General features: G+C 51.7%; 7 protein-coding genes across 7 annotated transcripts; 2 read left to right on the forward strand and 5 right to left on the reverse strand.

Moving 5' to 3' along the window:
• Positions 1–2,270: 2,270 nt before the first annotated feature.
• PSV08DRAFT_363374 (uncharacterized protein) lies at positions 2,271–3,878 on the reverse strand. The gene is made up of 2 exons (XM_014228466.2): positions 3,377–3,878; positions 2,271–3,309 (listed from the first exon to the last, which is right to left on the reverse strand). Exons 1-2 carry the CDS (start codon positions 3,706–3,708, stop codon positions 2,292–2,294), a joined length of 1,350 nt encoding a protein of 449 aa, XP_014083941.1. The 5' UTR covers positions 3,709–3,878; the 3' UTR covers positions 2,271–2,291.
• A 758-nt stretch (positions 3,879–4,636) lies between these two features.
• On the reverse strand, positions 4,637–6,073 carry PSV08DRAFT_372129 (uncharacterized protein; the record flags this gene model as incomplete). Its single annotated transcript, XM_014228467.2, has 2 exons — positions 4,637–5,436; positions 6,025–6,073. 2 exons carry the CDS (start codon positions 6,071–6,073, stop codon positions 4,637–4,639), a joined length of 849 nt encoding a protein of 282 aa, XP_014083942.2.
• A 2,676-nt stretch (positions 6,074–8,749) lies between these two features.
• On the forward strand, positions 8,750–15,689 carry PSV08DRAFT_182256 (uncharacterized protein; the record flags this gene model as incomplete). The annotated part of the gene is made up of 5 exons (XM_066091890.1): positions 8,750–12,178; positions 12,949–12,993; positions 13,060–14,410; positions 14,446–14,844; positions 14,896–15,689. The coding sequence occupies 5 exons, from the start codon at positions 8,750–8,752 to the stop codon at positions 15,687–15,689; spliced, it is 6,018 nt and encodes a 2,005-aa protein (XP_065948928.1).
• Positions 15,690–15,738: 49 nt separating this feature from the next.
• PSV08DRAFT_48178 (uncharacterized protein) lies at positions 15,739–18,222 on the reverse strand. Its single transcript, XM_014228470.2, has 6 exons — positions 18,108–18,222; positions 17,762–17,955; positions 17,623–17,705; positions 17,377–17,560; positions 16,832–17,320; positions 15,739–16,747 (listed from the first exon to the last, which is right to left on the reverse strand). The coding sequence occupies exons 1-6, from the start codon at positions 18,166–18,168 to the stop codon at positions 15,866–15,868; spliced, it is 1,893 nt and encodes a 630-aa protein (XP_014083945.1). The 5' UTR covers positions 18,169–18,222; the 3' UTR covers positions 15,739–15,865.
• Positions 18,223–19,135: 913 nt separating this feature from the next.
• Positions 19,136–20,918, forward strand: PSV08DRAFT_392613 (WD40-repeat-containing domain protein; the record flags this gene model as incomplete). Its single annotated transcript, XM_014228471.2, has 2 exons — positions 19,136–19,474; positions 19,534–20,918. 2 exons carry the CDS (start codon positions 19,136–19,138, stop codon positions 20,851–20,853), a joined length of 1,659 nt encoding a protein of 552 aa, XP_014083946.1. The 3' UTR covers positions 20,854–20,918.
• Positions 20,919–23,443: 2,525 nt separating this feature from the next.
• Positions 23,444–23,812, reverse strand: PSV08DRAFT_309525 (uncharacterized protein; the record flags this gene model as incomplete). The annotated part of the gene is made up of 1 exon (XM_014228473.2): positions 23,444–23,812. A coding segment is annotated over one exon (171 nt), but the record flags the coding sequence as incomplete, so codon positions are not given.
• A 65-nt stretch (positions 23,813–23,877) lies between these two features.
• On the reverse strand, positions 23,878–25,887 carry PSV08DRAFT_402930 (peptidase C65 Otubain-domain-containing protein; the record flags this gene model as incomplete). Its single annotated transcript, XM_014228474.2, has 6 exons — positions 25,549–25,887; positions 25,349–25,499; positions 25,010–25,278; positions 24,659–24,954; positions 24,043–24,600; positions 23,878–23,992 (listed from the first exon to the last, which is right to left on the reverse strand). The coding sequence occupies exons 1-6, from the start codon at positions 25,849–25,851 to the stop codon at positions 23,878–23,880; spliced, it is 1,692 nt and encodes a 563-aa protein (XP_014083949.2). The 5' UTR covers positions 25,852–25,887.
• Positions 25,888–27,279: the final 1,392 nt, after the last annotated feature.

Here is a 27,279-nt window from a genome sequence, read left to right on the forward strand (position 1 = left end):
AAAAGCCAAAAATCAACCCATCATCAAAAGAAAGGGGCCAACACATCGCATTCCCTCACCGCCTACAACCCCCGCAAAGGCAAAAAAACACACGCACGTGGAATCGGCATCGTGCATGTCTAGAATCTCACGCACAGTCGATCCCTACGTACAGCCCTACTATTCCCGCGACCTCCCCGCCCCACCCCCGAGTTCCCACGCCCTAACCTCCCGTATACCGCGCTGCCACCACCGATCGCCAAAACTTACACGAAATCCCACCGAACACCCACCGACCGAACACACATCACTTCACCGACAAACGCTCCCTACTGTCACCGATCGCCCAGCCTACAGAAAAGTTACCACCGAGTAACACCGACAAACATCACCGACCACCGACGACTACCGACTCCCGACCAAACACCAACTAGTAATACGACCACCGATCACCTAGCTTACACCCGACCGCACATCACCAACTCTATACTCGTCGCCTCCATTGCCCCATGGGGCAACTCCCCAGTCCACAATGCGAAAAAAGGGGGGGAGTGACCTGTAATGAACCGAACAGGGAAAAACTATCCGTAGAACCACACACACACACATGAGGCATCTACGTGCGCATATTCCGCGGAAATTTTTTTAATGTGGGGATCAAGCGATAGAAAAAGTGAGGAGGGCTAGTCCAGGAGGAAATAAAGGAGGAACGAGTCAGGTAAAGTGAGGAAATGTTGCATGTTGCGCTTCCAGTTCCGCGGTGTTCATGTGTACATGTGTCTGCTTCCGCGGACGGTAATCGACATGAACGGAGAAAAGTTACCAAGTTGGGAAGTGTGAGAAAAGAAAAATAACGTGGACAATATTTCGCTCCTAATACTATTACTACTACTTAACGTCCCTTGTTAGTATTATTGTTCAATTTCTGGTTTTTTTTTAAAAAAAAATCTCTTTCTTCGACCCCAACCCCCGTTTCCCACCCCTCCAACGCCCCAACCGTTGTTATTCGTATCTCGTCACACCCACCAAGATACCGGAGGAAAGTAAGGTAAAGGGGTGCAGAGAAGAGAATTTTTGTGTAAAGATAGAAAATTCACATCTTGTAATAAAGCTACAGGATATCTTCCCCCACCTCGCCTTTTACACTACCGATGGAAAGGACAAAAGCAAATCCGGTACCCTTTTTCCATTGCGCAATCGACCGATCTAGTCGTTCGCAACCATCCTTCTTCTTTCTTCTAAACTCTTTTCGCACACACACAAAAATCATAAACACACCCACATATATATATATATATATATAGATACATTCTCAATTAAACCCAGCGTACAATTATTTTCAAAAAAAAAGACATCAAAAGTCCCCCCCACCCTTCAAAGCCAAAATTTCCTTTACCAAGTAGTCAAGCAACCCCCAAGTAAAGAAAACAAAAAATACCGTGAAACAAAAGCGAGTGTGTATTTTACAAATCGGTGAAACCAAATGTCGTCTCCCCCTTCTTTTAGAAACCGCCCTCTATTTGCGTGCATTTTTCTTTCTTTTTCAGTGTCTCATTTGCCACTGCGTTTTGCTCTCTTTTCTCTTTTTAGTCTTTTATTGCTTTTCTGGTTAGAGGACCGGGGGGGCGGCGGCGGCGGAAGAGAAGGGGGGGGGAAAGTGGCGTGTGTGTGTGCGTGTGGCTGCGGTCGAGATCGCGATGAGATGGGGTGAGAGAGAGTATAAATGGGGTATATCGGTGTAAGCGGGTAATTAGTCAGATGAGTGTGAAAAGGGGGAGGGCTGGAGTTGGCATTGGGAATGAGGGTTGTTGTGGGGGTTTTTTTTTCTGGTTGGAAGGGATCGAGGGGTGTGTGTTTACGGTGGTTTTTGTGGGAAAAGAGGGAAAGGAGTGAGGATGGCTGGGTCGGAGTACAAGTGTGCGATATGTGTGTTACATAGTATGTATGATCTGGAATTGAAGAGGAGATGGCAATAATATGTGGTGAACCCGCGCATGTAAGAAGGAGACGAATCTATCTTGATGCTGTTACATATGTATTTACAGGGTATCGCTATGTGAGAGTCGAGACATTCATAATACAGTACTATTTACAAAAGATCCAAATAGCTAACCTAGATGCATTCCTCAGCTCTCTTGAATATTCTTTCTCCTTGTGTCTATCAAGCCATCCAACAAAGTGAGTTGGCTTTTTTGAGGAATTTCAAAGGTTTGACGCAGTTGTGAGAAGATGATGTGACTTTCGTTGCAAGACTTTACTCTTGAAAGTGGCAGAGACTGTGGTCTTTTTTGAGATGTGAGACTTGATAGAGCTCACCGCCGTCGAGTCTCCCTACCGATCCTCATCATCCTCCTGGTAGGCAATTGGATACTCGATCTCAATCTCTCAAGAGCCTCCGGCGGCGTCGTATCATCAAGACTATAACCCCTAGGGCGACCTTGATTCGTACCGTTAAATCCCGATTCCAAACTAGCTTCTTGCTCCATTTCAGTGTTGGATGAGACATCTCCATCACGCTCTTGCGCGGACGCCTCGGTTTCACGAAGCCTATGACGAGGCGGAGAACGAGCTGTGACTTGTGCGAGTTTTTGCTCTAGAAGCCAGGTCTTGCGTTTGTAGCGTAGGAGCTCTTCCTTTTGCTCAAGTGCTCGTTCTCTTGCTTCGATGGCTGCGAGTTTTGTTTCGGTCTCGGGGTCGGGTGAGTCGTGTGTTTGCTTTCCATGTATTTTCTCTTGGTTTGATTTGATACTTTGAGCTTGCATGGTCTGAAGTAACTGCTGCTGCAACTGTATGAGTTCCTGCTCTCTCTTTGCTATTTGAGCTTCTCGACGTTCAAGGTCGAGATCTCGGGGACTCTTTCGTAGTGGGGGCGTCGACCTCCCCAGGCGCTCGGGTGGTGTTCGCTCTCTCGAAAACGGCATGTTTAACTGATGCGGTTGCTTCACGGGTAAATTCGATGACAGATGCTCTCTTTCATTAAGTCTTCTGGCTTCCTGATTCCGCGCCCGCCTCTTCGCAGTTATTTGCGGTTTCAATATCTCAGGTTTATTCGATAGGTGCAGACCATTCCCCAGACGCACGTTAGGTTGTAGAATACCCCCAATCAGTGTGCCTCGAAAGGTCTCCAAAGCCTGACTATTCTGTAGTCGGTATTCGTACCTCAACTGCGGAGCATCATTGAAGCGGGCCGAAACTGGGTGGCTCCCGGTAGGATCAAGGCTTAATTCGACGTTTTCAAACAGCGGATCAACGACAGACACTCTTTGTCCGTCTTGGGCATTGCGGGCTAGGATACGAAGCGTATTATTGCGTATGTGTCTGCCGTCCTTGCTAAAGGGCCCCAGTCAGCGCATTCGCCTTGTAAGAAAAAAAACACAGCCGCGCCCACCCGACTTACTTGATGACGACGACACGCTTCATATGCGGATTCTTGGCCCGTATCTGCTGCATCCTTGGCGTAGGGCCATTGATAAAGTGCGCAGCAATTCTCATACGCGACTCGAAGGCGTCGTGGGCGCACCATCCAAAGGGCAGGATGAAGACAGAGCCATCTTCAAAGTAGGCCCAGCCCGCAGGATGCTTAGACTGGCCGCGCAAGTACAGATTGCCAAGGTTTACAGAGTTACTTTGTGGCCTGATTAGACCATAGGGTGGTACGATGCCCCAAGGCGGAATGCTGTACAGTTTGCCCAGGTTGACATAGTTACGGTATGCTCGTCGGAAGGCCATCGCTTGCTTGCATGCGCCCCTCCCCACGCCGCACGCTACCTGTTAATCTACGGTATTATCTACCGCAGACGGCACGCGCTTTCCTTGCAGCAAGAAGGGCCCGTATAGCGTGTGTGATTCGTAGGCGGCAGGGCCATTGCAGTCTGCTGATATTGGATGTGTAGGGCTATGGAACAGCGAGGCAGCACATCCTGGCCGACAGTGCAGCAGACAAATTGTTGCGCACGAGCCCATTTGACGGACGGCAATACTGAACCCGCCACTACCCCTTCGTTGATCGACATACTTACGTCTTAATTGCACTTCACATCATCTGTCCTCTGGACCAGACGAACCTTGTGCACCTTTCTTCCAAGGTCTGGATTACCTGCACAAATGACAGCTTTCGCCCTTGCCAGCCTTTTCATCGCCAACTTGAATGATACGGCGCTCTTGTCGCCACTACCACCACGTGCATGACGCAAACATACGTAAAGACTAACATTTTCACATTCAGGGCCCTGTCTTAGAACACACGAACTCGCAGCTTCAGGCTACACTCATAAACGCCATTGGATGCCTTGACTGGGAGGCCTGGTCCGTCCCGACATGCTCCCTATACTTAGTCGTCCCTTGCAACACCTCGACGCCTTGAACATCAAAACACTTTTCGCAGAGGAGCGACTTGAGCACCGATCCGACAAACAACCCAAAGTCTCTTGGCCTAGTCCGGTGGGTTGCAGAGTGCGACTGAGTAACATGACCTCGCATTCTTCCCTTTTCTCTTCAACCAAGGTAGCCGCTCCGTTTGCCAAGAGACGCCTGGTGAGAAGACGTATTGCAACGAGCGTGCCTGATAGTTATCTTCTCGGCAAGGCCCTCTCCCCGTCGTAGACCTCCGCCTCTGAATGCTACGGTTAGTGCGCCACCTAGTGTGAGCACTTGGTGCTCAGGATGCGTCCACCTTGTCCACGATGCTGTCTATCGCCATCGATCGGGTCGAGGGCGTGGTTGGTGTGGGTGGTGCTTGGCCATCCGACTTGTTGGACACCGACTGTTGTTGTGATTGCGGCGACACCATCTGGGGCGGCGACAAGGATGCATTAGGAGCGTCCTCCTCGGTCTGCTCATTTCCATCGTCCAGCACCTCGTCCACCTCTCGTAACCAATTTGCTTTTAGCACGTCCATGGGAGGGTCCAAGTCGCCAGGCTTACCGCCACGTCGAGCTTCTGCTGCCGTCATTTTTCTCTCGCCACGTTTATGGGGATGGAAATGCATGCGCCGGAGGTGGCTTGCAGCGTTGTAGCATTCATTATATCGTTTCCCGGTCTGGCAGGCTTTGCAGTTTGCGAGGAATGACTTATCCGGCGAAGTGTCAATGGTGACCCAGACCTTGCGCACCTTCTTATGGACGCGGTTGGTATGGCGCCGCAGCTCATGCTCGCTGCGGAAGCCGTCGGGATAGTCGGAGCATACCGGGCACTTGAGTCGCAATACTCTGCGAGACGGCGTCTTTGAGCTGGGTCCAAATGCAGGAGAGGTGTTGGGGGTCGTGTCAACAGCAGGAGCTGTCACGACGGTTTCCCTTGAAACTGGAGACGGCTCTACTGCTTCGCTAGCGCTGGTAGTGGTTGTAGTGGTGGGAGTCTTTGGCGGCGCTCCTGCTTTCATTCTTGCCCTGGATCTTGATGGCGGCATATACTTTGTTGTTGATGATGATATGCTAGGGGATTCAGACGGCTGGGAGACTGCGGAACCGTCTTGTTCCGTCCCAAAAGCGAGCAAGGAAGTCGGAGCTGGGCTGGAATGCTTGGTGGGGCGGGCGCCGTAGGTCTAACGGCAGCTAAATCGGACAGGATTAGGCAGTCTGCAGTGTCAAGTGAACAGCTGGGGTGCTCGCGACGTGCCTCCAAGACGGCCTTGGACAGCGCGGGGGCCAGGCAACAAGATATCCCGATTTTTGCTGGGCCCAGCGGAGTGCGCGCACAAGGCTGGAATGGCGCAGTCAGCCTCGTTTCCCTTCATGAGTGGGTGAACCTTGAGCTGCAAGCCACGCCATAAGCGGCAAGCTGGCGAGCCGGGTGCTTATTGGACATGGCCTTCAGGTTGAACGACATGCCTTGGTAGAGGGCGAATCAACCCGGCCTGCCGCGTACAGCTCGACCGGTTTCCAGGCCAGCCGGTCGAGATAATAAAAAAAGAAACGATGAATGCCGTCCAAACCTTGCTCGGATCATGCCGGGTATCGCAGCGAACGGCGAGTCCAGGAGTCGCAGAGGGCTGCGGGCTTGCGGGCTTGCGGGCTTGCGGGCTTGCTTGCTTGCTTGCTTGCTTACCGGGGCAGAGGACAGAGGGCCGGCTGGCTGTGGTCGCAAGCTCGGTCATGCTTTTCCTATTTGGATGCGCTCCTGGGCCATACGCCGAATTTCACGAGACACGCAAGACCAGCTACAGGACGTCCTCTACACACATGGTGCAGCCAAACACCCTCCTGCCACGGTACAATGGCATGGTAGCCGCAGCCGTCCCAACACCCCCCTCCGGCACCAGGCGCACTGTCACTGTGACGGCACTGCGCCCTTGGAGGGGGTGCTGCTTCTGACATGGCGACCATCAGCACCCGGCCCTGTTTTGACTCGCCCGTTTACTCTTCAGCCTTGCCGCGTCCGAGTAGTGGAACAGTCCGCCTCTCTGCCAGCCTAAGCGGAGCCGGGGGCAGCGGCGAATCAGCGGCCGGAGGGGTCTGGTTTGTTTTACGCAGACGTGCCGATCCACGATCCAATGCGTCCATCACCAAGCCTCCACTCCAGCTGGGAAAACACTGGCCTGCACGCCCGCGACGCACCTCGTCCCTGCAACCTCACGCTTGCGTGGCCCTCTGGGGCGCCGCCTGTTGTGCTGGCCGCGTGCTGCCAGGGCTTACAGCCATGGCTGATGAGACAGACAGCCGTCTTGGTGGAGCGTAATCTGGGTATACGAAGACAAGGCTGATGGGCTAGCCCGCCCATTGATCTCCCGCCTCGCATGCGCCTGGCTCCTTCGCCCTCAGCCTGGACTTGGTTACGAAGAATGGGAAATGGGCGTACAGGTAAGACCGGTTGGCTAGTTGATCCGAGGCTGACGTCCACCTGCCACGAAACCTTATTTCACCGTCTCGACCCATAGCACACCACACCACCCACCCAAGCATGCGGTACCATATTGGCTCCCTACCAGACAACGCTGATCGCGGGGCATCGATCGTGTCTTTGCAAACGGTTGCTCCCATCGAAACCTTCTTAGCCTCTGCTCCTCCTCGGCCCAGCACTACTTACTTACCAGCGACATTCATCTGACAATCCTCAGGCGCCTTCGCAGTGCGACCCTGACAGGCTCAGCTCGCGACATGTCAGCCTTTTCCCCGCCCCGTGCTCCACACGCCGTAGCCGGGCCAAAGGTGCGAGAAGACGCTTATCAATTGCTAGGCTCTACTGTAGCTGGTACTTGACCGGACCCAGTGTTTCATGTCTGAAGGATTCTCACTCGACACCGATAAAAAGGCCAGTCAACCGTGGCCCTCGCAAAGGCCTCAACACCTCGCTACAGACCTGGTGCTGTTGTGTTTGGCTACTTGCCCGTCATGTGAAAGCGGGTGGTTGGGGACAAGGGTCTCTTTTTGCGTCCATGTGAAGTTTATCTGCACCAAATTTCCATTCAGTATTATTATGCCCTGTCGATTGTCGGCTCACCCAAGCAGTCAGTAGATGTACTTTTGCTCAGCCTCAGCCTCCGTCTTACTCTCGGGTTACAAAAGCGAGAGCCAAGCAGCCCTCAACGCCGTGTGAGATGCATCATGGCGATCTACACCGATACCGGAATGCGGTGCAGCAGTCTCTTTATCTTCAAAGGCATGAGCTGAGCGTGCGACAAGTGTCTTGGGGGCGGGTCTAGCTTGCTGTGGTTGGGAGATTGAAATTGAAACACAAGGGTTCATTGAGGGCCCTGGCTGTCAATCACTAGCACCGGGTAGGCCCGTCGAAGCTCGATCAAGGCTCTCGAACGCAAAGGTGTGCTCCTCACACCACCCTCCTATGCAAGATAGTTGCATGTTCTTTTTTTTCATCAGGTGTACCTGATCTGCACTGTGGTATTTTCAGGTTGATCGTGCTTTTGACCGACCCCATGGCCCTCTCTCTGTATTTGAGGCTTAGCATGGGATGGAGTGGGTTTGCCCAGGTATTTAGGCATTATGGATGTAACATGGCCAATACGCTTTGATGCAGACGGTGATTTTTTTGATAATCAAATGTGCCGTCCAATAGCCATAGGGCTGTTGCAACAATGTTGACTTGCAGGCACGAGTACTTTGCCTCGGTTTCTGTTGCAAATGGCCCATGCAGGACTTGGGGCATTGACCGATGAAGCATGGCAGCTACAGGACATTTGATATCGATTTGCTGGCGTATCCAGTGTTGATGCCGTAACACTGGGTCGCCAGGACACATTCAATCCGGCATCTTGATCTCGTCTTACACAGGAGACACGAAAGTGATGGGGTGTCTGAGTTGTTGCTTGATTTCAGTGGAAGCAATGTGCTAGTGCTAGGGTCTGCAGTCAGCAGCGCAGCAATGAGGTGACGTCAACAATCGTGTGGCGGATGAAAGTGCAAATTGCAGCAAAAGTTTGCGCGATGCCATTCAACAACAGCAGGACCGGACAAGAGAAAGCATGGTGGAATAGGGCTTGAGCAGCCATGGACCCACCTGTGGACGATGGGGTGGACGACAGGGGGCAACAAGCGACGGTACGGGTACTATGGATTCCAGCCTAATTACAGGACAGGACGTTGTCGTCGTCGGCCACAAGGATTGCGTCGTCCCAACCCACCCCACGTGTGACATGGTGCGCGCTCCACTTGCTGCGTAGGATTTACAAGTGCATCTCCAGTCGCCCATCTCGACTGCCCGCCAAACAAGCACCACACGAGCCGTCTCTGCGCCGCGCAGCCGTCGTCATCGCCATGCGCTCGCCCCCTGGCCGCCCCAGGTGACCCAACCGAAGCCGAAGCCGTAACCCCACGACATGTCGGCGCCTTCTAGCCATGGCCGTCCTTCTGGAGACTCGGACCGCTGGACGGCTTCGTCAAACACTTACATTGCCAGCAACGCGGGCACGAATACCGACAATGGCGAGGGGAGCTCTTCGCCACGGCGGAGCCAGGATTCACGACCCAGCAATGATGCCCCCCATGGCCTGGGAATAGCCATGATGAGCGGCGACAACGACGACTCTGCTCAGCGCAAGCAGCGCCCACGACGAAGTGGCGGCTTTCTCCTCGACTCGACCTTTCCTAGCGGCCCTCGACAGCGCCATGGCCATCGCGATGCTCATGGCGACGACTCAAAAGGCAAGCGCAGCTCGCGATACCAGGGAACACGCGACAACAAGCGAAGTTCCGTGCTGGGCGCATCTCGAGAACACCACGGCGACGACACAAACATGGACAGGACTAGGCGGAGCGTACACCAGATGCCGTCTGCAAGCCACGACAGAGACCCTTCGCCCCGGACAGAGCCAGAGCCAGCGCGGCAGGCTATCGATCCCACCCACCTCGTGCACATGGCCCTCAACCTCAGCGAGAGCCGGCGCAGAAACATCAATACCGGCCAGCTGCTCGCATCTCAGCCGCGCGCTGCATCGGGGTCGCAACGTGAAGGTAGCTTTGCCAACTATGCTGCTGGCGGCAGTCTAAGACACTATCTCAACGAGCAACGACGAGTCTCGAGGAACATATCCCCAATGGGCGGCAGAGGCTCCCCGTCGCGGCACATGTCTACGTCCATGCAGGGGAGCGGTTCGATGGCGTTTCCAGGCTCACAGTCTATCAATCCATCTGCTTCTACACTTGCGCGAGTAAACAAGGCCAAGGCATATATCGAGCTTCAAATGGAGTATCTGCGCCTACTGAATTTCCTCCCACCTCTAAAGCCCGACGCCAGTGCTCCGGGCAACTTCATCTTTACGTCAAGCAGCTCCCCAGGCAGTACCCAAGCGCATCTCACCCGTACTCCGTCGCACGCTGGCAAACAGCACGACCTCGGTCGGGCCTATAACCCCCTACAGTTCATCCGTAATCGCCGTATCAGAGCTCGCGAGCGTGTAGTTCTGGAACACCCCCCAGAAGAGTTCGAGGACGTTCAGCAGGTGCGCGATTGGGTTGACCAGATTGAGCAGCATGCCAAACGTGTTGGATACCGTCGAAATGATGCCGTACATTTGCCCAATATCCATCAAGACCATGAAATCACCGCTCCACCCAGTAAGCCCCCAAGGCCGCACAAAGGCTGGTTCTTCACCCCAGAAGAACTTCTTGCGGATGCGTACTGGCTAGAGCAGGGCGACAACAAGACACTTGTGGAAAACCGGCGTGGCCAAAAACTATTTCCGCCCAAGGAGGCACAACCTAGAGATTCCCTCCAAGTGCGTACTAGCAAAGAACTTGGTGACAAGCGAGGAAAGAGCTGGGCTGATGCATTGCCTGCCATCGCACTTGATCATACAACGGGTGATGAGAGTGATAAAGCAAGTGAGCGCGGACGTAAGAGAAGATTGCTTCCAGCGCTTCGCACAGATAGCCCCAGGGGCGGGAAGCACTCCAGAAGAGGTTCAAGGTTACGGAACCATGACGAGCCTGATAGCTCTGGGTCAGAGTCTGACACAAAGAGGCGCAAGATCCGTGTGGCTACAGACCCGGAACACAACACCGGACCGCTTGCTCTGCTTTTGGAGCAGCAGGCCAAGGAGTTCCAAGCCAAGTCACCATTAACCATGTCGCCCAACACACCTGACAAGTGGGGTCGTAACGGAGACGTCGTGATGGATGACAAGCCTACTCGTGACTCACTAGATGTTCCGCGGTTTTCAAATGGTTTCTCGTATCTCAAGGACCACAGCAATTTCAAGATTTCGCCTACGCCACGCAAACCTCTGAATTTGTCTAGCGACGATGCCGAGCCACGATCTTCACATGAGCAGCAAGACAGTACTGCTCCAAACACACCCCTTACCAAACGATTCCCATATATTGGCAGCGAAGCTTCGCCACCACAAAGCCGATCCAATTCACAGACGAGAAAACCTAAGCGACACAAGTTCAACAGCATTTTCCACTCGCATGACCACAGCGAGGAAAGCCAGCATGAGGGACGACCAGGCTCTTCTGGCACAGACAGGAAGGGGAAATCTCATCAAAATAGTGGCGAGATTGCGGACGACAAACATATTGGAACAGCGATACTGGCCGCGCCAGGTGCTGTAATGAACCTCCTCGGCCATCGGAAGAACGACAGTGTCAACAGTTTGCCCAGCCCAGATAAACTACGTCGCAGAGAGGCCCAGGAACCACAGTCTGCTGTTACACGATTCTTCAAGGGCGTCAAGCATGAAGGCACAAAAGTTGGGGATATCATCTTTAGACGTGATCGAGCGGACGATTCGGATTCGGAAACCATGTCTGACAGCAACTCGGTAGAGTTCGACGATGACAATGGCTCTACTCGAGCCAAACAGAGCAAACGACCATCGATAGCCCGTACAAATACAGGAGGCACAGAGGGCAGCAGAGTTTCTTTTCAAAAGGACCGTAGCCGTCTCGACCTCCCATCTTTCCGCCCTGTTCACGCCTTTGACAATGAAGATTCCGATGAAGAACATCACATTTCGCGTCAGACTCGAGACCGGAAGGGTAGCCGTTCCCCTCGCATTGATCGACTTCTGCCCCCACGTATGGATTTAAGTACCATATCCGATCGTTCTTCTCAGGGCTCTGTCACTCTCGGCCCAAACAACAGTCAAGAACGACTTGAAGAATCACTTGCCAATCATAGTGATACAGGCGGCCTGCCTGCTGCTGGCCTGAGGAATGTGCAAGACAGGAAAGCCAGTGGTTCGAGACCAGGAATGAACGGAAGACATTGGAGCATTGCCGACAGCGATGATCAAGCCGTTGACCGTAAGACTAGTGCAGACATCATCACACAAGCAGACATTGTTCGTGTTCGCGCGTTGTTCGTCTGCTCTGGTGTCAAAGCGAACGAAATCGTACGCCGCGCCCACACTGCACGAAACCCACCTTCTTACTTCCTCGTACGTGCAGCTGCTTTGACAAACACGAAACTGTATCCCGTTCCGCGCAAGCAAGAACATGTTTTGGCTGCACGCATATTAGTCAAAGACCTCGAGGCTTCTACTAAAGCTTTGCAATCAACTCTCGAAAGCTTCCGTAACAAGGCTATTCAGCAGCTGACGAGACAAATATCTACCTTGCAATCGACTGTGGATTCAGATCTTATGCCTCGTATCTTGGAAGGCGGCGACAAAGCTGTGCATGTCACGAGCGAAGTATCCGGCCAGGGATCACTCCAAGTCAAGCAAATTACCGACGAGATTGACCGCATGATCAGAGCACGGAAGCGCCGAATGAGATGGATGCGAGGCCTTGGCTGGATGCTGGTAGAGTGGGCGCTCGTCGGTCTCATGTGGTGCCTGTGGCTTACCGTTGTGCTTGTTGGATCGGTGAAGCGCGTCTTTGGCGTTGGCTGGAGCGTTGTCAAATGGCTATTATGGCTTTGAATATCTTTTATAGCGCATTGCATTTACTAGGCGTTTGAATTTTTTTTCTTTTGTACTCATCCATCCGGCGTTTGAATATTAGGTTGCCTTTTATCAGGGTTGGATTGTACAGATACCAGACTGTGTATATAATGTTGTATATGTATATACACCGATGATTGTTTCTTAGATTGTGTTTTAAGCTGCGATATGCACATATAATCTTGTACTGAGCGATTCCAACAATTGGATGCTTGTAGCACAATTACTTCGCTTTGACATATGGTATAGGGCTGGCTGGCAAGGCGAAATACGGCAATACATCCTGCATATAGTAAGTGCAACTACTGCAGGGTCAATGATCCTATACTAGGATGATAACGCCATCGAATGCTGGAACCCTATCTTTACTATGTCTGATTGGCGTTTCAGGGGGGTCTTGCACGTGCCTTGGTAACATCGCGCCGCCTACTAGTCGTCGCGTCTACGTCATTGTCCCGCCTTCCTGACAGGCGGCATCCTCTCCACAACACTAACCATCACACTGCGAAAGTTCGAAGCTACTCAAGCTGCCCCCGCTTCCGCCAATCTCCGTATACGAAAGGTTCCGGCCATGACCTATTGCTGATCTTAACTTGTATCAACATCAACCTACCGTGATGGATCTCCAGAAGGTGTTTGTCGCCCAAGGCAGCGACAACATTCATGCTCAGTCGGTACGTGTTTACGGCTATGCTCTGCGTTATTTGATATCGTGGTACTGACTTTACGCGTTGCTGAAGTCCAAGGGTCCGTCTTCATTCGCGGCACTTGCTGCAGCATTTGTCCCTACAGCCGTGGTTGCCGTTTTATACGTAGTCATCTTCATCTTCATCAGGCCGAGCTTCCCCAAGATCTACTCTCCAAGAACGTACATTGGAACTGTCGAAGAAAAGCATCGTACGCCATGTAAAAAGTCACCAGGTTACTTTGATTGGGTTCACACATACTGGACACTCCCCGATAAGTTTGTGCTATATCATCAGTCGCTCGATTCGTACTTGTTTCTTCGCTTCCTGCGGACGTTGATCTTCATTTGCGTTGTTGGCGCCGCCATTACCTGGCCGATTCTTATGCCGGCGAACTGGACAGGTGGGGGTACGTCAAAGGAGCTGAATCGCCTTGGTATTGGCAATGTGAAGAACAAGGACCACTTGTACGCTCATGCTGTCGTTGCTTGGGTTTTCTTCAGCTTCGTCATGTTCACGGTTGCGCGCGAAAGACTATGGCTCATAGGGTTGCGACAAGCGTGGAACCTGTCAAAGACCAACGCAAAGAGACTGTCTTCACGCACTGTTCTTTACCTCTCAGCACCTACTGCAGCTCTCGATGAAGGCAACATGCAGCGATTCTTTGGTGACGATGCAGTCAGAATTTGGCCAGTTACCAAGGGCGATAAGCTTGTATCTCTTGTTTCCGAAAGGGATTCGAAAGTTGACAAGCTAGAAAGTGCTGAGCTGTCGTTTGTTCTGAATATTAACAAGGAGGTCAAGAAAAGCCACAATGGCAACATCAAATACGAGCAGCTGCCGAAGCAGATGAAAAAGTCCCTAAGACCTACCCACAAGTCGAAGACACCAGTTGTTGGTAGGGAGGTTGACAGCATCAACTACTATCGAGACCAGATCAAAGAGAAAGAGGACGAAGTACAGAAAGCTCGCGAGTCGAACGAAACCGCTGGGAATCTTGGCGGAGCAGCGGCAGTATTCGTCGAGTTCCGCACACAGCCTGCAGCCCAGCGAGCATATCAACAAATTGCATCCGCGGACATTCTTTCTCTTACCCCTCGATTTGTAGGAACCGTGCCTAGCGAGGTTGTTTGGTCTAATCTGGTGCTGCCACCCGCTCGTCGTATATCGCAAAGCGGTATTGCGCTCTCCCTGGTCATCGCCACTATTATATTTTGGTCCATTCCTGTGTCGATTGTGGGTGCTATCTCCAATATCCAGTATTTGGCGGAAAACTTTAAATGGCTTGCATTCCTCAACAAACTACCGCCCTCCCTCATGAGCCTTCTGAGCGGCCTGATTCCCCCGTTGTTGTTGAGTGCTCTAGCCAGATGGGTGCCAGATATCTTCAGATGCAAGTCTCCTTGTGAAAAATGTTGGATGATACTTACAATATCTCAGATATTTTCACGATTTTCGGAGACCCTACAAAGTCTGTGATTGAACTCAAGGTGCTGAAATGGCACTATGTCTTTCAAGTACTTCAAGTCTTCCTTGTCACCACGCTGTCGTCTGGAGCTGCTGCGGTAGCATCTCAGATTGCACAAGATCCAAGCTCAGTACCTCAACTTCTGGCAGAACGTCTTCCTAGGGCATCAAATACCTACCTCACGTACTTTGTCGTGCAGGCATTGACAAACGCTCCGAGCAACATCTTGAACTACTCTGACGTCCTTTTCTACATCTTCTACGACAGGTTCATTGATAAGACACCTCGCCAAAAGTACAAGACTTATACGACATTGAGAGGCATGGCCTGGGGCAAGCTGTTTCCGAAGTATGTCAACTTTGTGATTATTGGTATGTTAGCACTAGATCTTTCTGGGCTGCGATTCAACTAATTGTTTGTAGCAATTGCGTACTCTTGTATCGCTCCTCTTGTGCTTGGCTTTGCTGCCATCGGCCTCGTCATTTTCTACTGGAGCTATCGATACCAACTGCTGTACACTGTGCAGCCAAAGATCGATACCAAAGGACATGCCTACACACTTTCTCTCCAGCACATTCTCACGGGAATTTACATTGCCGAGCTTTGCCTCATTGGCATCTTTAGCTTGCGTAATGCCAGGGGCCCTTTGCTCATGCTTGTGCTACTATTTATTGCCACGGCCATATTCAACTACACCACCAATCGCTACTTTGCTCCACTCGAGCAGTACCTTCCTGCAGACCTTGCTCTCGAATCGGAGGACGATGAACAATCGCCCCTACTCTCGTCAGCAGAAGAAGGCGAGTCAGATGCTTTGCAACACGCAGAGTCAAGAGTTGCTCGTTTAAGTGAACAAACGCGTGTGCCACCAAACGTCATATCACCCCTTGCGCGCTTCTTACAACCACACGTATTCGCCAGTCACACAGCGATGAAAATCTGGGTCCGTGATGGCGATTTTGACAACGAAGAACCCGAGTACAGCGATGATGATGTCAAGAAAGCATACCTCCATCCAGCTTATTCAAGCAAGACGCCGACTGTTTGGCTAGCGAAAGATCCTATTGGCGTGAGTAAGAAGGAGATTAGCGAGAATGAGAACGTGGGATTGAAGGCTAGTGATGAAGGTGCGTGGGTCACGGGGGATGGCAAGGTGAAGTGGGCTGTGGATAACTTTGAGGAGGTGCCTGTTTTCAAAAAGGATATCAAATGGTAGGGGATTTGAGTGTTCTGGAGGGAGAAAATCACATCAGAATAGAGGGTACTCTTAATATCAGTATTGCTCATTGCTTTGTTAAGTAAGAGATAGCAGTCTTGTATTTTACCCGAATGAAAAGCTTCATCTACACACATGATCAGACTCTCCTTTTCCAAAGCAAGAATCCTACAATCTCACGCCCAGTGTCCTGAATCAGGGCGCCTAGCCCTCCCCCGAATCATATCCGCCGCCTTCTCCGCAATCGCATACACAAGACTCACAATGTTGCCCTGTACATGCAGCGGAAAGATGCTAGCATCCACAACGCGCAGTCCCTGCACACCATGCACTCTCAACTCCTCATCCACAACGCCACCTTTCTCCCTCGGCAACATAGCACAAGTACCCACCGGATGATACTCAGTCACAGTATTCTTCTGGACCCACTCCTTGGCCTCGTCGACATTCCTCGGCAGTGGCCCTGACGCATTCCGCGGCACCACCAAGTCGCCCTTGTCATCACGCCTGAAAATCTGCTTCAAGGGCTCGACGTCTGCAAGCGACAGCGCGTGCATGACGGAGCGGGCCATGAGATCGATATCGAGGGGGTGCGCAAAGTAGGCGGGATCGATGGCGGGGTATGCTTCGGGGTTCGAAGAGGTAATGTGCGTGCTTCCGCGGGAGAAGGAGCGCGTGCTGCAGGCGCCGAGGGTGACCCACATGCCTTCGTCCTCGCAGGGGAGGAGCTGGTTTGCATTTTCGGCGCGGTAGGTATTCACGCCTGTTGGTAGGAGGACTAGCTGACATATGGCTTCTTTGGGGTCGGTGAGTTGGCGGGCAATGAGGGGATCGCGGCCTGCGGGGTCGGTGGTCGAGTGGGAGGCGAGGAGGGAGTCAATGTGGGATTGGGGGTTGGAGAGGTCGGGGGAGACTTTGGAGAGAGAGGCGAAGCCGGTTGTTGTGGGGCCGGCGGCGAAGGGACCGGATTTGTGGGTTAGGTAGGCTTCGAGGGCTTGTTGGGTGAGGGTTGGGTTGCGGATTAGGGCTTCGGCGGTGGGGTATTCGTCTTTGACGCCCTGGAAAGGGAAAAAAAAGTTAGTTGGGGACTGGAATTTTGGCAATTTTGAACTAGAGGTAGAGATGGGGAGGGTTGTGCTTACGAGAACGATGGCTGTTGCTGAGTGATCGCATAGGTTGTCGCCAACTCCAGGTAGATCTACAATCACTTCTACACCGGCTTTTTGGAGTATCTCAGGCGATCCGATACCAGAGAGCTCGAGGATTTGGGGAGAGTTGACAACACCTCCACAAACAATCACTTCCCTGTTTGCTTTGACTGTGAATGGCGAGCCGTTGAATGTAAATTGGACACCGGTGGCCTTGACAGTATCAGCAGTTTTCTCCAGTTCAATCTTGGATACGAGTGCGTGGGTCAAGAGGAACAAATTGGGTCGATCCTTGGCTGGTTCATAGTAGTCTCGTGCAGAGTAGCTTCGTCTATTGTGCCTGGGATCAATAGTGCACAGCTGATTGAAGCCTCCAATGGCAGAGCCAACGCGAGGATCATTAGCAGGTAGGTATCCTGCGTTGATTACAGTCTTAGGCCACATGTCCTGGCTCCAAGTAACGTCGGTTTCCGCAAAGCTAATCTATCACTAGTCAGCCATGGAAAAAGATTGAGCAAAGCTTTGTGCAAACAACTGACGTGGATAGGACCTGATGTTCCGCGCAGAGACTTGTCGAGATATTTGTTGTCTATTTTTTCGCCATAGGCCTCAGAAGCCGGATGATAAGTTTCGAACTTGCGGTAGTAAGGTTTGAGATCTTCAAAAGACCAACCCTTGTTGCCGAGTTCTCCCCAGTTGTCCAGGTCCTGCTTGGAGGCCATGCTGATAGATAAGTCAGCAAGACTAGTGTATGAGTAAATTGTTAGGAGGTAGCCAGAAATTACCTGAACATGCCGTAATTGACAGCGCTGCTGCCGCCTAGAACTTTGCCACGGATCCAGCCATGAACTCTACCCGCAGTCCCTTTCTATCATGAAAATCAGTATGAGGGATTGGTTTCAGAAAAAAAAAAACTTGATATACCTGGGGCACTGTCTTGTAGTCCCAGTCATAATTTGGATTGCCCCAAGTCTGCGTGTACATGCTTGGGGCATCAACAAGCAAATCGTTCAGCGCATTGCCTCCAGCTTCGAGGACCACAACAGTAACATTTTCGTCTTCAGTAAGACGAGATGCGACAGCCAAACCCGCCGTTCCGCCACCACAAATGATATAATCTAGCAACAACGGATAGTTAGCAATGTGTATTCCAAAGTACTTCTCTTGTGCCTTGACAAATACAATAGCATACAAGGGACTTGTAGAAGAACAGATCCTCAATGCTGTATCTCTTTTAATGATTCAGGAATTTTTACATTCTTTTACATACCGTATGATCGGCTTGTGAGATCCTCAGCAGGTGTTGCGCTTGTGACACCCTCGTTGGACATGATGACCAGATCTTAGGGCTTTGGAAGGGGAGAAGAGGATAATTCGAGTGTCTAAATTTCAAATCTAAGAGCTCAATTTGGGTGCCCCTCCATGACTTTATAAGGATCGGTCTGCGAGTTGCCCAAAAATGCATTGTAGGATTCTTAAAGTGGTACTCAGCCCCGCTCTTGCTGGGCCTAAGTTTCTCCTCTTTGGTATCCAAGCTACGAGTACCAATAACAGACTGTTTTCTCATGTGACTACTCCCGATTAGTCCCTAGGCTGGTAAGTCAGCCCCAGCTACTTATTGCATGAGGTGGTGTTCAGGGCAATAGATAGTTATCGGTACAGTCAGCACCAAGACCCTGATTTACGCCAGTGACGGTGCAGAAGTAGTACACATGCTTTCATGAGCGTAGTGCGGGGTAACTTTCCTGGCTGACTTTTCGCAAAGGATGAGTTGGTCACCAAGGTAAAGGTATCCTCTGGCATTGTATGATTGTCCTCATCGCTCGTGCCTCGCAACACACATGCAAGCTTATTTTTTTTCTTTGTAAACCTCGGTAGATGAGGATATGCAATGCAAGATTGCTTAAAGATGGAATACTATCATTTGCTCTTTCAGACAGGGGCAGTCGCGCAACCCCACTCAGGCAACCCTCGAAGAGTGGGGTACAGTTCGTTGTCGGCAAGCAGAGCAGCTTGGCAAGCGGCTGAGTCTAGCCCACTGTTTGGTCAGAATTAAGTCGCAGGGCGGTTCAGTGAGTAAACAGGCAGAACTGGGCCTGGTGGTGTGTCGCCACAGTTCCTTGGTGGTGTGGTGTAGGAACACGTGATGAGCGGCGTTTAGACAGAGGCTATCCCCGGACGTGGGTACTGTGCCTAGTCGCACGGACCCCTGACGATTGAGATGCTCCACCAAAATTTCTAGAGCTCTAACTTTTAAACTTAACCACCATTGTCTGTCTTCGTTCCCCGCTCCCGGCCATGCTCACAGAACAATTTGTGGCCGCTATATCGGCTTCGACCAAGCCAAATACTGGAATCCTCAAAGATGCGGGTATTTTTGTTCACGAGTTCCAGCCGCTGGCTGCTCAACGACAGGTCTTGAAGAAGAGCGCGACTGCGCCCAATGGCATTGCTGTGAGCGCCACGTACGTTTTCGCTGCGCAATCGGAAAAGGCAGTCGTGCATGTATACAATAGGGAAAAAGGCAACCAGGAGGCCCTTGTGCCCTTTCCAGAGAGAATCCATAGCATCGCGCTGGCAGCACATGATAGCGTGCTGTTGGCTGGGACAGAAAGTGGGCGAGTGCTGGCTTGGGAGGTTAGTCGCGATACCGTCATAGATGCCATCGTTATGCATGGTTCTAATATCTTCTCTAGATCAGCTCAGGCCGCCTCGTCTCTACATCTACTTCGCATCTCCAGCCAGTGACGTGCATTGTCGTTGATCCGTCCTCCAACTTCTTTCTCTCTGGCTCCTCAGATGCTATGATTCACGTATGGGCCCTGCCCTCAATACTCTCCTTCTCGCCTGATGCCTCGCGCTCTCCCGTACATACCCTCTCTACACACCGCGGTCCCATCTCTTCTATTGTCTGCGGGCACAGTTCAAGCAGCGCCAACATTGCCATATCCATATCGGGTGACAAGTCTGCTATTGTATGGGACTATCAAAATGGACAGGCACTGCGTACATACTTGTTACCGGAGACACCGACTGCCGTCACTCTTGATCCTGCCGATCGCGCATTCTTTGTTGCCTACTCCGACGGTAGTTTGCAGACAATTGATTTCTACGACGAGGTGCAAAAGACTACCTCGGTAAATGTCCTCCATGACAGTGCTTTGTCTCACCGCCCTATCCAGCCCTCGTCCAAGACGCGTTTCAGTGCTGATTCACAGAAGCTCGGTGGAGCCCTCAGCCTGAGTTTGAGTTGGGATGGTACAACGCTCATCTCTGGTCACGCAAGTGGCAAGATTGCTTCTTGGGACGTCGCCAAGTCAAACTATCTTTCAACTCCAGCCAATCTTCCAGGGCCTGTCTCAAATTTACAGTTCCTCGCCCCCACAGGCTTTCCCAACGCACATGAACCAACATTCACCATTCGGACCATTGTCAAACCAAAACAAGACGCTGGACTTGCAAGTAGCGGGAATGGCTTAGTGCCACCACATTATACTTTGAGCATGCAGCTGACGGGTCGGCTACGCAGCCCTCACTTGTCTGCCAGTGAGCAAGGACGTCCAGGAAAAAGCGAGTTTGAAGAGGCCCTCACCCATCCTAGCTTCCCTGCTAGTATGCTTGAGGAGAGCCTGGCCGAGCTGAATTCTTGGGGCATCCAGGCCAGGGCCAGTGTCGCTCCGGCGGCCGACTTCATGGCCCTGGACACAGATGATGCAGGTGCTTCCGAAACTACAGGCAACGCCCAGCAAGCCGAAGTCAGAGAACTCAAGAAACAGCTTGCAAGACTCCAGCGCATCCAGAAAGTAACCTTTTCGCAGCTTTCGGAGCTGCGTGAGGAGAATGACTACTTCATGGCCCAAGAAAAGAAGCGGGCAGAACGTGCCAAGATACGAGCAAAGAAGATGACCAATGGCGCAAAGCACAGCCTTGATACCGCAGATTTGGAAATGAACGAGGGCACCGACGCCACTTCTGACTCGGGGCTAAGTGATGCCCGGGCAGACGAAAAGCCTTGAGCGTTGGCAATACTCGAGGCTCAAGCTTTTTCCCATGCGTTACAGGGGAGAAGAAATGACGCATATGCTTGCAGGTGTGTCCTTGGCTTCTGAATACTTGGATTCGAGTGTGAGCTTGTGAGACTTCTACGCCCAGTCCGCATGTCACAGCAGGTTAAGATGATGCGTAATAGACGCTCACTACCAACACCCACGCCACCTTTTCCAGCTTGCACACATGGACGACAACTGCTGCTGTGTTGCGAGAAGCCCCAAGAACGCCTATTCTAGAACATTAGCCATTGATTGTAAGCCCTCCTAGCCACGACGCCCACAGAGTGGAGCCATCCTGGGCGGTTGAATCTTGTCATTGTGTAACCATTGACGAAATTGGTTACACAACGCAAGCACAACGCAAACACAATGCTGTGCCTTGGGTTCTGCGCTCGGATCATAGTCAGGTGCTCTCACGGAAGACAGTGAGGCGGCTCAGTCCACTTTTGATCGATTACGCATCATATGCTTGACCTCTGTCGCTGTGGTACTACAGCGACCATGCGTGGTGGGGACCTCCAGGCTTTCATACCGGGATATCGTTGCTTGTGATCGGAGTAGATACTGCAAGAGAAGGAAAAGATACACCTATGTACACAATCTTTTGCCTCACTGTTGTAAAATACAGTCCCAATGTATACTAGGCAACTGCATCAGGATACAATGACTAGCAGTTTGTGACCCGAGAAGCCGGTGGAAAACCATGCGGAAAACTAAGTTCAATCCCATAGTGGGGGCAGGCGAAGCAAATGGACCTGAATGCGGAGCCCTTCCTATTGTGCCCGATCGGCGTCGCCTTCTCGTATATGCCCGCCCCCTGTCTTTTTACAAAAAAGCCCCGTTAATATTATAGTAATGCCGAAGCTATTGGCTTTTTTATATGATATGGCCTCCGATGAACTCCGTAAACTTTCTTGTCCCATGGCAACACGAACGCACCAAAAGCATAAGGTAAGAAACAGGACAAAGAGGCAGAGAAAGGGAAAGCCAAAAGCAAAAAAAACGCCCTTGCTTACTGTTAAGGCTACTAGCTTCTTCTCTCTGACCTTTTACCCGGGGATGTTCCATGTAAAACAACCCCTGACGTGGTATGACCTGCGAACAGCCGTTCCAGGTGTACCTACATGCAACAAACAGGGTTGTGTCAGCAATCCTATACATTGGCAAAAGCTGGCAAGCCAAAAAAAAAAACAACAACAAAAACCTTGGTTTTTTTATGCGTTCGCGTCTGGCATACAGCGTTAACAATTTTTTGCCACTCTTTTTTTTTGATTTGCTAAACTTGTTCTTTTTGAAGCTTATTTTTCATGACGATTGCTTATTTTTTTTTTCACTCCGTGGCGTGGAGGATAGCAAAAAAAAAGGAAGTTACCGATGCGGGGAAGAGAGGGGAGGAGTAAAACACGGAAAGGAAAAAAAAAGTGTTTTGTTTAAATAAAACCGGCAAACCAAATAAACGGTCTTAGCCGATTTGCTTATCTTCTCCCTCCGTCCTATCTCTCCCTATCTCTGTGTTCATGTCTGATCATCTGTAAGGGGGTGTGTGTATGTTGCCTGTCTTGCCTGTCGATATTAAGCGTAGTAAGGTCCCCATTTTCTTGTATAACCACCGGGACGTCAAACAAACAACAACAACAACAACAAGAACAGCCTACATTTTTTTTACAAGTTTAGCAACCAACAACTAAAACTCCTCCCTGGTCTCCACAATTCTGTGCTTGAGAAATTCGCAATATTGCAATGGAATTATAACTAGCGTTCCCTAGAGTTTACACACAACGAATAACCCTACCCTTTCCATGTCATTAATATGCTTCGATTAATGTTTATCTTAAGTTTTAGAAAAAAAAAGGGGGGGAAACTACGAATAATAACACGAAAGACAGAACTTTAATAAAAAATCCATAATCGAATTACAAACATTCTGTTATTGTGAGGTGTTCTCTATCTATCCTTTTTTTTCGCAGGACTTATGCGTTGCCGCTAACTCCGTGCCTGCAGCTCGGCTTCCCGTCTGTCCCCCCTTCCCCTCATTTCCCCTCGATTTTCGCTCAACATGTTGCCCAAAAGAAAAAATGAGCTAGCGTGCTGTGCATTATCTACCATCCTGATTACGGGCTGGTAATTACCATCATTCTTTTAGTATCGCCTAATCAAAAGGCCGCGTCATAACATGCGCACATCACATCATCTTTGGGCACTCAAAGTTAGTTCTTTTTTGAATGTTGTTGATCTTTTTTTTTTCTGGCTGTTCATTCTAGTCTTCTGCACGGCCTGTCCACTCAGCTGTCCTTGACGACATATGAGAATAAGCCCTCGGTCATTGATACATTCTGAGCGGAATCTGGAACCTCAATCCTTGTTGTCGATCGCGTCTGTTCTAGGACTGCCCCAGACATTACACGTATCGTGTGCCCAAAGACTTCATAGTGATGACGAGGCATTTTCCAGTGCAGCGACAGAAAACCCGCCTATACCAAATAGTGTTGTGTTACACTGAAAGAAAGTGTCTGTTTGATTAAAGTGTGCCAGAAACGTTGACAGTTGGCTAATAATACTACGGGGAAGGGAACAAACAAGGGCCATGATAAAGATGCTCAACTCTAAGGTCGATCACCCTGAGGTAGATAGTCTTTGATGTTCATCACGGTCGTGAATCCTTGCGGGGTTGGTGTGTAGGGAAGAAGTCAAAGTACAGTACTCCGCCCTCGCTGGAAGAACAATGGATAATGGATGGATGCTAGAGTAAAAGCAGATGCATGTCCAAACAAGCCCGAGAATAGGCACTCAAAGTGCCTTCGCTTTTCCATGTGTAGAGGTAGCTAGTTGATGTCCCGAACGGGAGTAAGAAATTTATTGGCCGTTGTTCGTCGTCAATGGTGGAAGGCCGCGTAGATGATGATATTGGCTGTACGGAAGGTGTTACTAAGATGTTGGAGAAAAGCCGTGAAAAGGACCGCAAATGAACCGAAAGCATGTAAAGCAAGGCGCTTACGAAGAATGGGATTTGTGTCGGCCTTTGTTACCTGTAGCGTACTCGCCGTCGGGACACCATTGTTCGGGTTCAAAGTCCGGATTCATAAAGTGCGCGGTGTTGAAGTGAGAACTTGAAAGTGTAAGCTGGATACTAGGGCATCAACAGGGGATAGTGCTTACTTGCGAAAGATGGATGTCTGGAACGGCTGCACCTGCATTGAAGATCCGAACCCAGGTTCCAGTTCATACATGGATGGCCTGAAAGGGCCACCTCGTTCAACACCTACAGGGGCTGCTCTATCGATACTGACAGGAGGTGGGGGAGGATGTATGGGGAGTGTCACAGGAGGTTGTTCGAGATTGATGTTGTGATGGCTCGCTGGGTTGTACTGACTCGCATTACTGGTGTGGATCGGTGCAACAAAGTCCAAATGTGAGGAGCTGACCGGAGACATCGGCGCTGTTGTTGGAGCATAGGGTTGCACAGGTGTAATCTGCGAGTGAGAAGCGGGGCTAGGACTGAAGTCGTATGACAATGAAGTCCACCGCTGACCTATGCCGAGACCAGAGGGGTATACTCCCGGGATCATGTTCATGACATCGCCGACGTTTGTTGCGGTCGGTATGAATTCGTCGGTGTAGTTAGCCAGGGCAACCTGGAGTGGTTGCTGCTGGGGCACGGGCGGATGCTGGGCCTGAGGCACGTCCCCAGCTTTGTACAGGATATCGTAGTGGCCGCTAAGCGAAGTCAGAAAGTGCCAAAGGAGGAAAGTCAGCGCTGAGATGGTAGACTCACGGCCTGTAGAGCAGCCTCAACATGGGAGCACCGGAGATTGGACGATGGTGTGCGTCTGTCGGCTCCGAATAGAAGCTACGGTTGATCTCTTCTCCGGGCGAGCGGTCCAGATACCACACCTCGATGCCGAAACCTGCCGGCTTGACTAGGGCTTCGGCGAGAGCGGCAATGCCGACATTGTCGGCTTCACACTGTGTGGGCTCGATGTTGTTGGCACAGTATCCTCGGACATCCCCGTTGTCAATGAAATGGACAAAGTCATCGGCATGCGTCTGCACCCAGGCGCTGGCCAGGAGCTAACGGGCATGGTCAGTAGTGTCAAGGAAAAAAAAGGAGATGCACAAAGCCAACCTTGACATAGGTGATGATTGCCATGGACTCGCCCATGTCGTTGAAGGTGCGGAGCAGGATGTCGGAGGCCTGGCCATCCATGTTGCGCAGCGAGTTGGCCAGCTTGTGGAGGAGCTCAAATGCCTCCTCAGCAAAGTCGATCCAAATGTCACGCGAATAGCCAATGTGATCGAGCAGGTTGCCGAGTGAATTCAGACGGGCCTCTTCTTCGGCAAATTTGTTGACATCGCCCACGCTCAACAGAGCCTCAAAGTAGGTGAAGGCGATTGCTGTTTGCGTTAGCACCAGCAGCAGCAACAGAGAGAGGGTTGAGCAGGCACAGGCGCCATGCAAACTTACCCCGCCATCCACAATGGCCATCGCCACGGCAGGTGCGGAAGTAGGCGTATTTGGCGGGCAGGGCAGCCGTCTTGACTTGGTAAACCGGATCTGCAGTGGCATACTGCGTCGTGATAGCAGCGCTGCTTTGGCGCTCGCCCACAAGTGGGCCCTTGGGCGGTCAGCGCGCTTTCCAAAATCACAGGCGCACGCTCACTCACAGTAGCCTCGGGCTCGTACTCGCTCGACAGCTTCTGCAGCTGGGCATACTCTTCGTCCGAGGGATACGCAGCCATGTTGAGGTGGGGGTCGCGGTGTTGATGTTGATGTTGGCGGCCTGGGTGGTGGCCAGTGTGGTAATGATTATAGCTCCCGGAGGGAAGGACCGGGGCGCGGATAGCGAACGCCAATCCGCTTTGGTAGTGGCTCTGTGCCGGCACTCCATAGTGGCCTTGGTGCACATGGGCATGCGGGTGATGGTGCCCATGAGGGTGAAAGTCCGTCAACACCGGCTGCCTGTTCATGGCGACTATAACTCGGTGGTAAGTCTGTGTGTTTGTGTGGGTGAGGGAGTGGGATGGGAGCTGCAATGCTCTCAATCTCCGCCCGCGATTTGTCCTGACCTGCGTTGCTTGGTGGGCGGTGGGCGTGACTGGCCTCGATGGCTGGCAATTGGACCAAAGGATTCCACAGCAGCGTCGGTAATGCGCATCGATCTCAGCACTAATTCGCCCGCGAGCTACTGGTGCGAGGGCAGCAGCGCCTTTAGTAGGCGCAGAGGCGCGCGGCGCCGGGCTGGAAGCTGTGTCGTTGCTGTGATACCCACCGACGCCCAGGGGCACAGCGCCAATATATCGGAGAAACAGGACAGATGTTTGCGGCGTGCGAGTGGAATCTGACCTGCCAGGCACCAAGACAAGTTTGCAACACGTTTGGTCCAGTCGCTCTGCAATGCTTTGTTCTTGTTGCACCGGGGGGACCGGGATGCCAAGTCAGGGTGTGTGTGTATATATATGTGTATGTATGTATGTAAGTATGTGTGTGTGAGTGAGAGAGAGAGTGTGTGTGTGTGTGTGTGCGAGATTGTGCACAAGAGAAGAGGAAGAAACGGGCGTGACGGCGTACAAGAGCAAGGCCATGCACACAGACACAGGCATACACAATCAGCGCCTAGATACATCAAACAAAAGCAACTGTTAACGAGAGGGGGGTGTGGGCGGGAGGGGGCAAGACCATGACCCATGGCACGTCGGCCAGGGCAAAGCGGCACTGTATGCGCAACAGGACTGGGCGTGTGATTATCCCATCACTTTGCCCAACTAGTCCTGATGGAACCGGAGTCTGGAAATTGAAGTGCAGTCTGACTCTCTCTTTCTGGCCTCTTCCACGACTCTGTCAAGGCCATGGCCGAGCAAAGAGCCGGGGGGCGGCTCAGCCAACGCTCCCACAGCGGCCAACCGGAGCATATGGAGCCAGTTACTGCCGGTGTGTAGCTGGCCGGGGGCGAGCGAGGGTGCAAACGGATCAGCAGCAATGGATTGCAGCAGCAGCAGCACCAGCAGCACCAGCACCAGCACCAGCACCAGCACCAGCACCAGCAGATGCGGCAGCCGATGCCGTGTGACGGCGGCAACAATCGTCTCCAAGCACAGCATCGCCGAGGCAGCCCATGGCGTCGAGAGCAAGACAAGCCCTCGCACACAGGCGGCCGGGGGTGGAATTCCATGATTCGCTGTGCACCTCCATGGCGCTGATGCGACAGGAAAAAATAAAAATAAGAATAAGAGTTCCCGCACACCCGAGAGATAGCCTAGACAGGTTACCGATCCCACGCCAGGTGCGAGTCAGGAAAGGCGTGGGCTCGCTTGATACCAGCTACCCTCGTCCCGTGCCCGCTTCCCCGGGGCGTAGCGCCGTTGGCGTTGGGAACTCCCTTTGCTCTCATTCGTACG

The sequence above is a fragment of the Bipolaris maydis genome (genome assembly GCF_028858645.1).
Source record: "Bipolaris maydis strain C4 unplaced genomic scaffold PSV08scaffold_9, whole genome shotgun sequence".
NCBI classification, from domain to species: Eukaryota; Fungi; Ascomycota; class Dothideomycetes; order Pleosporales; family Pleosporaceae; genus Bipolaris; species Bipolaris maydis.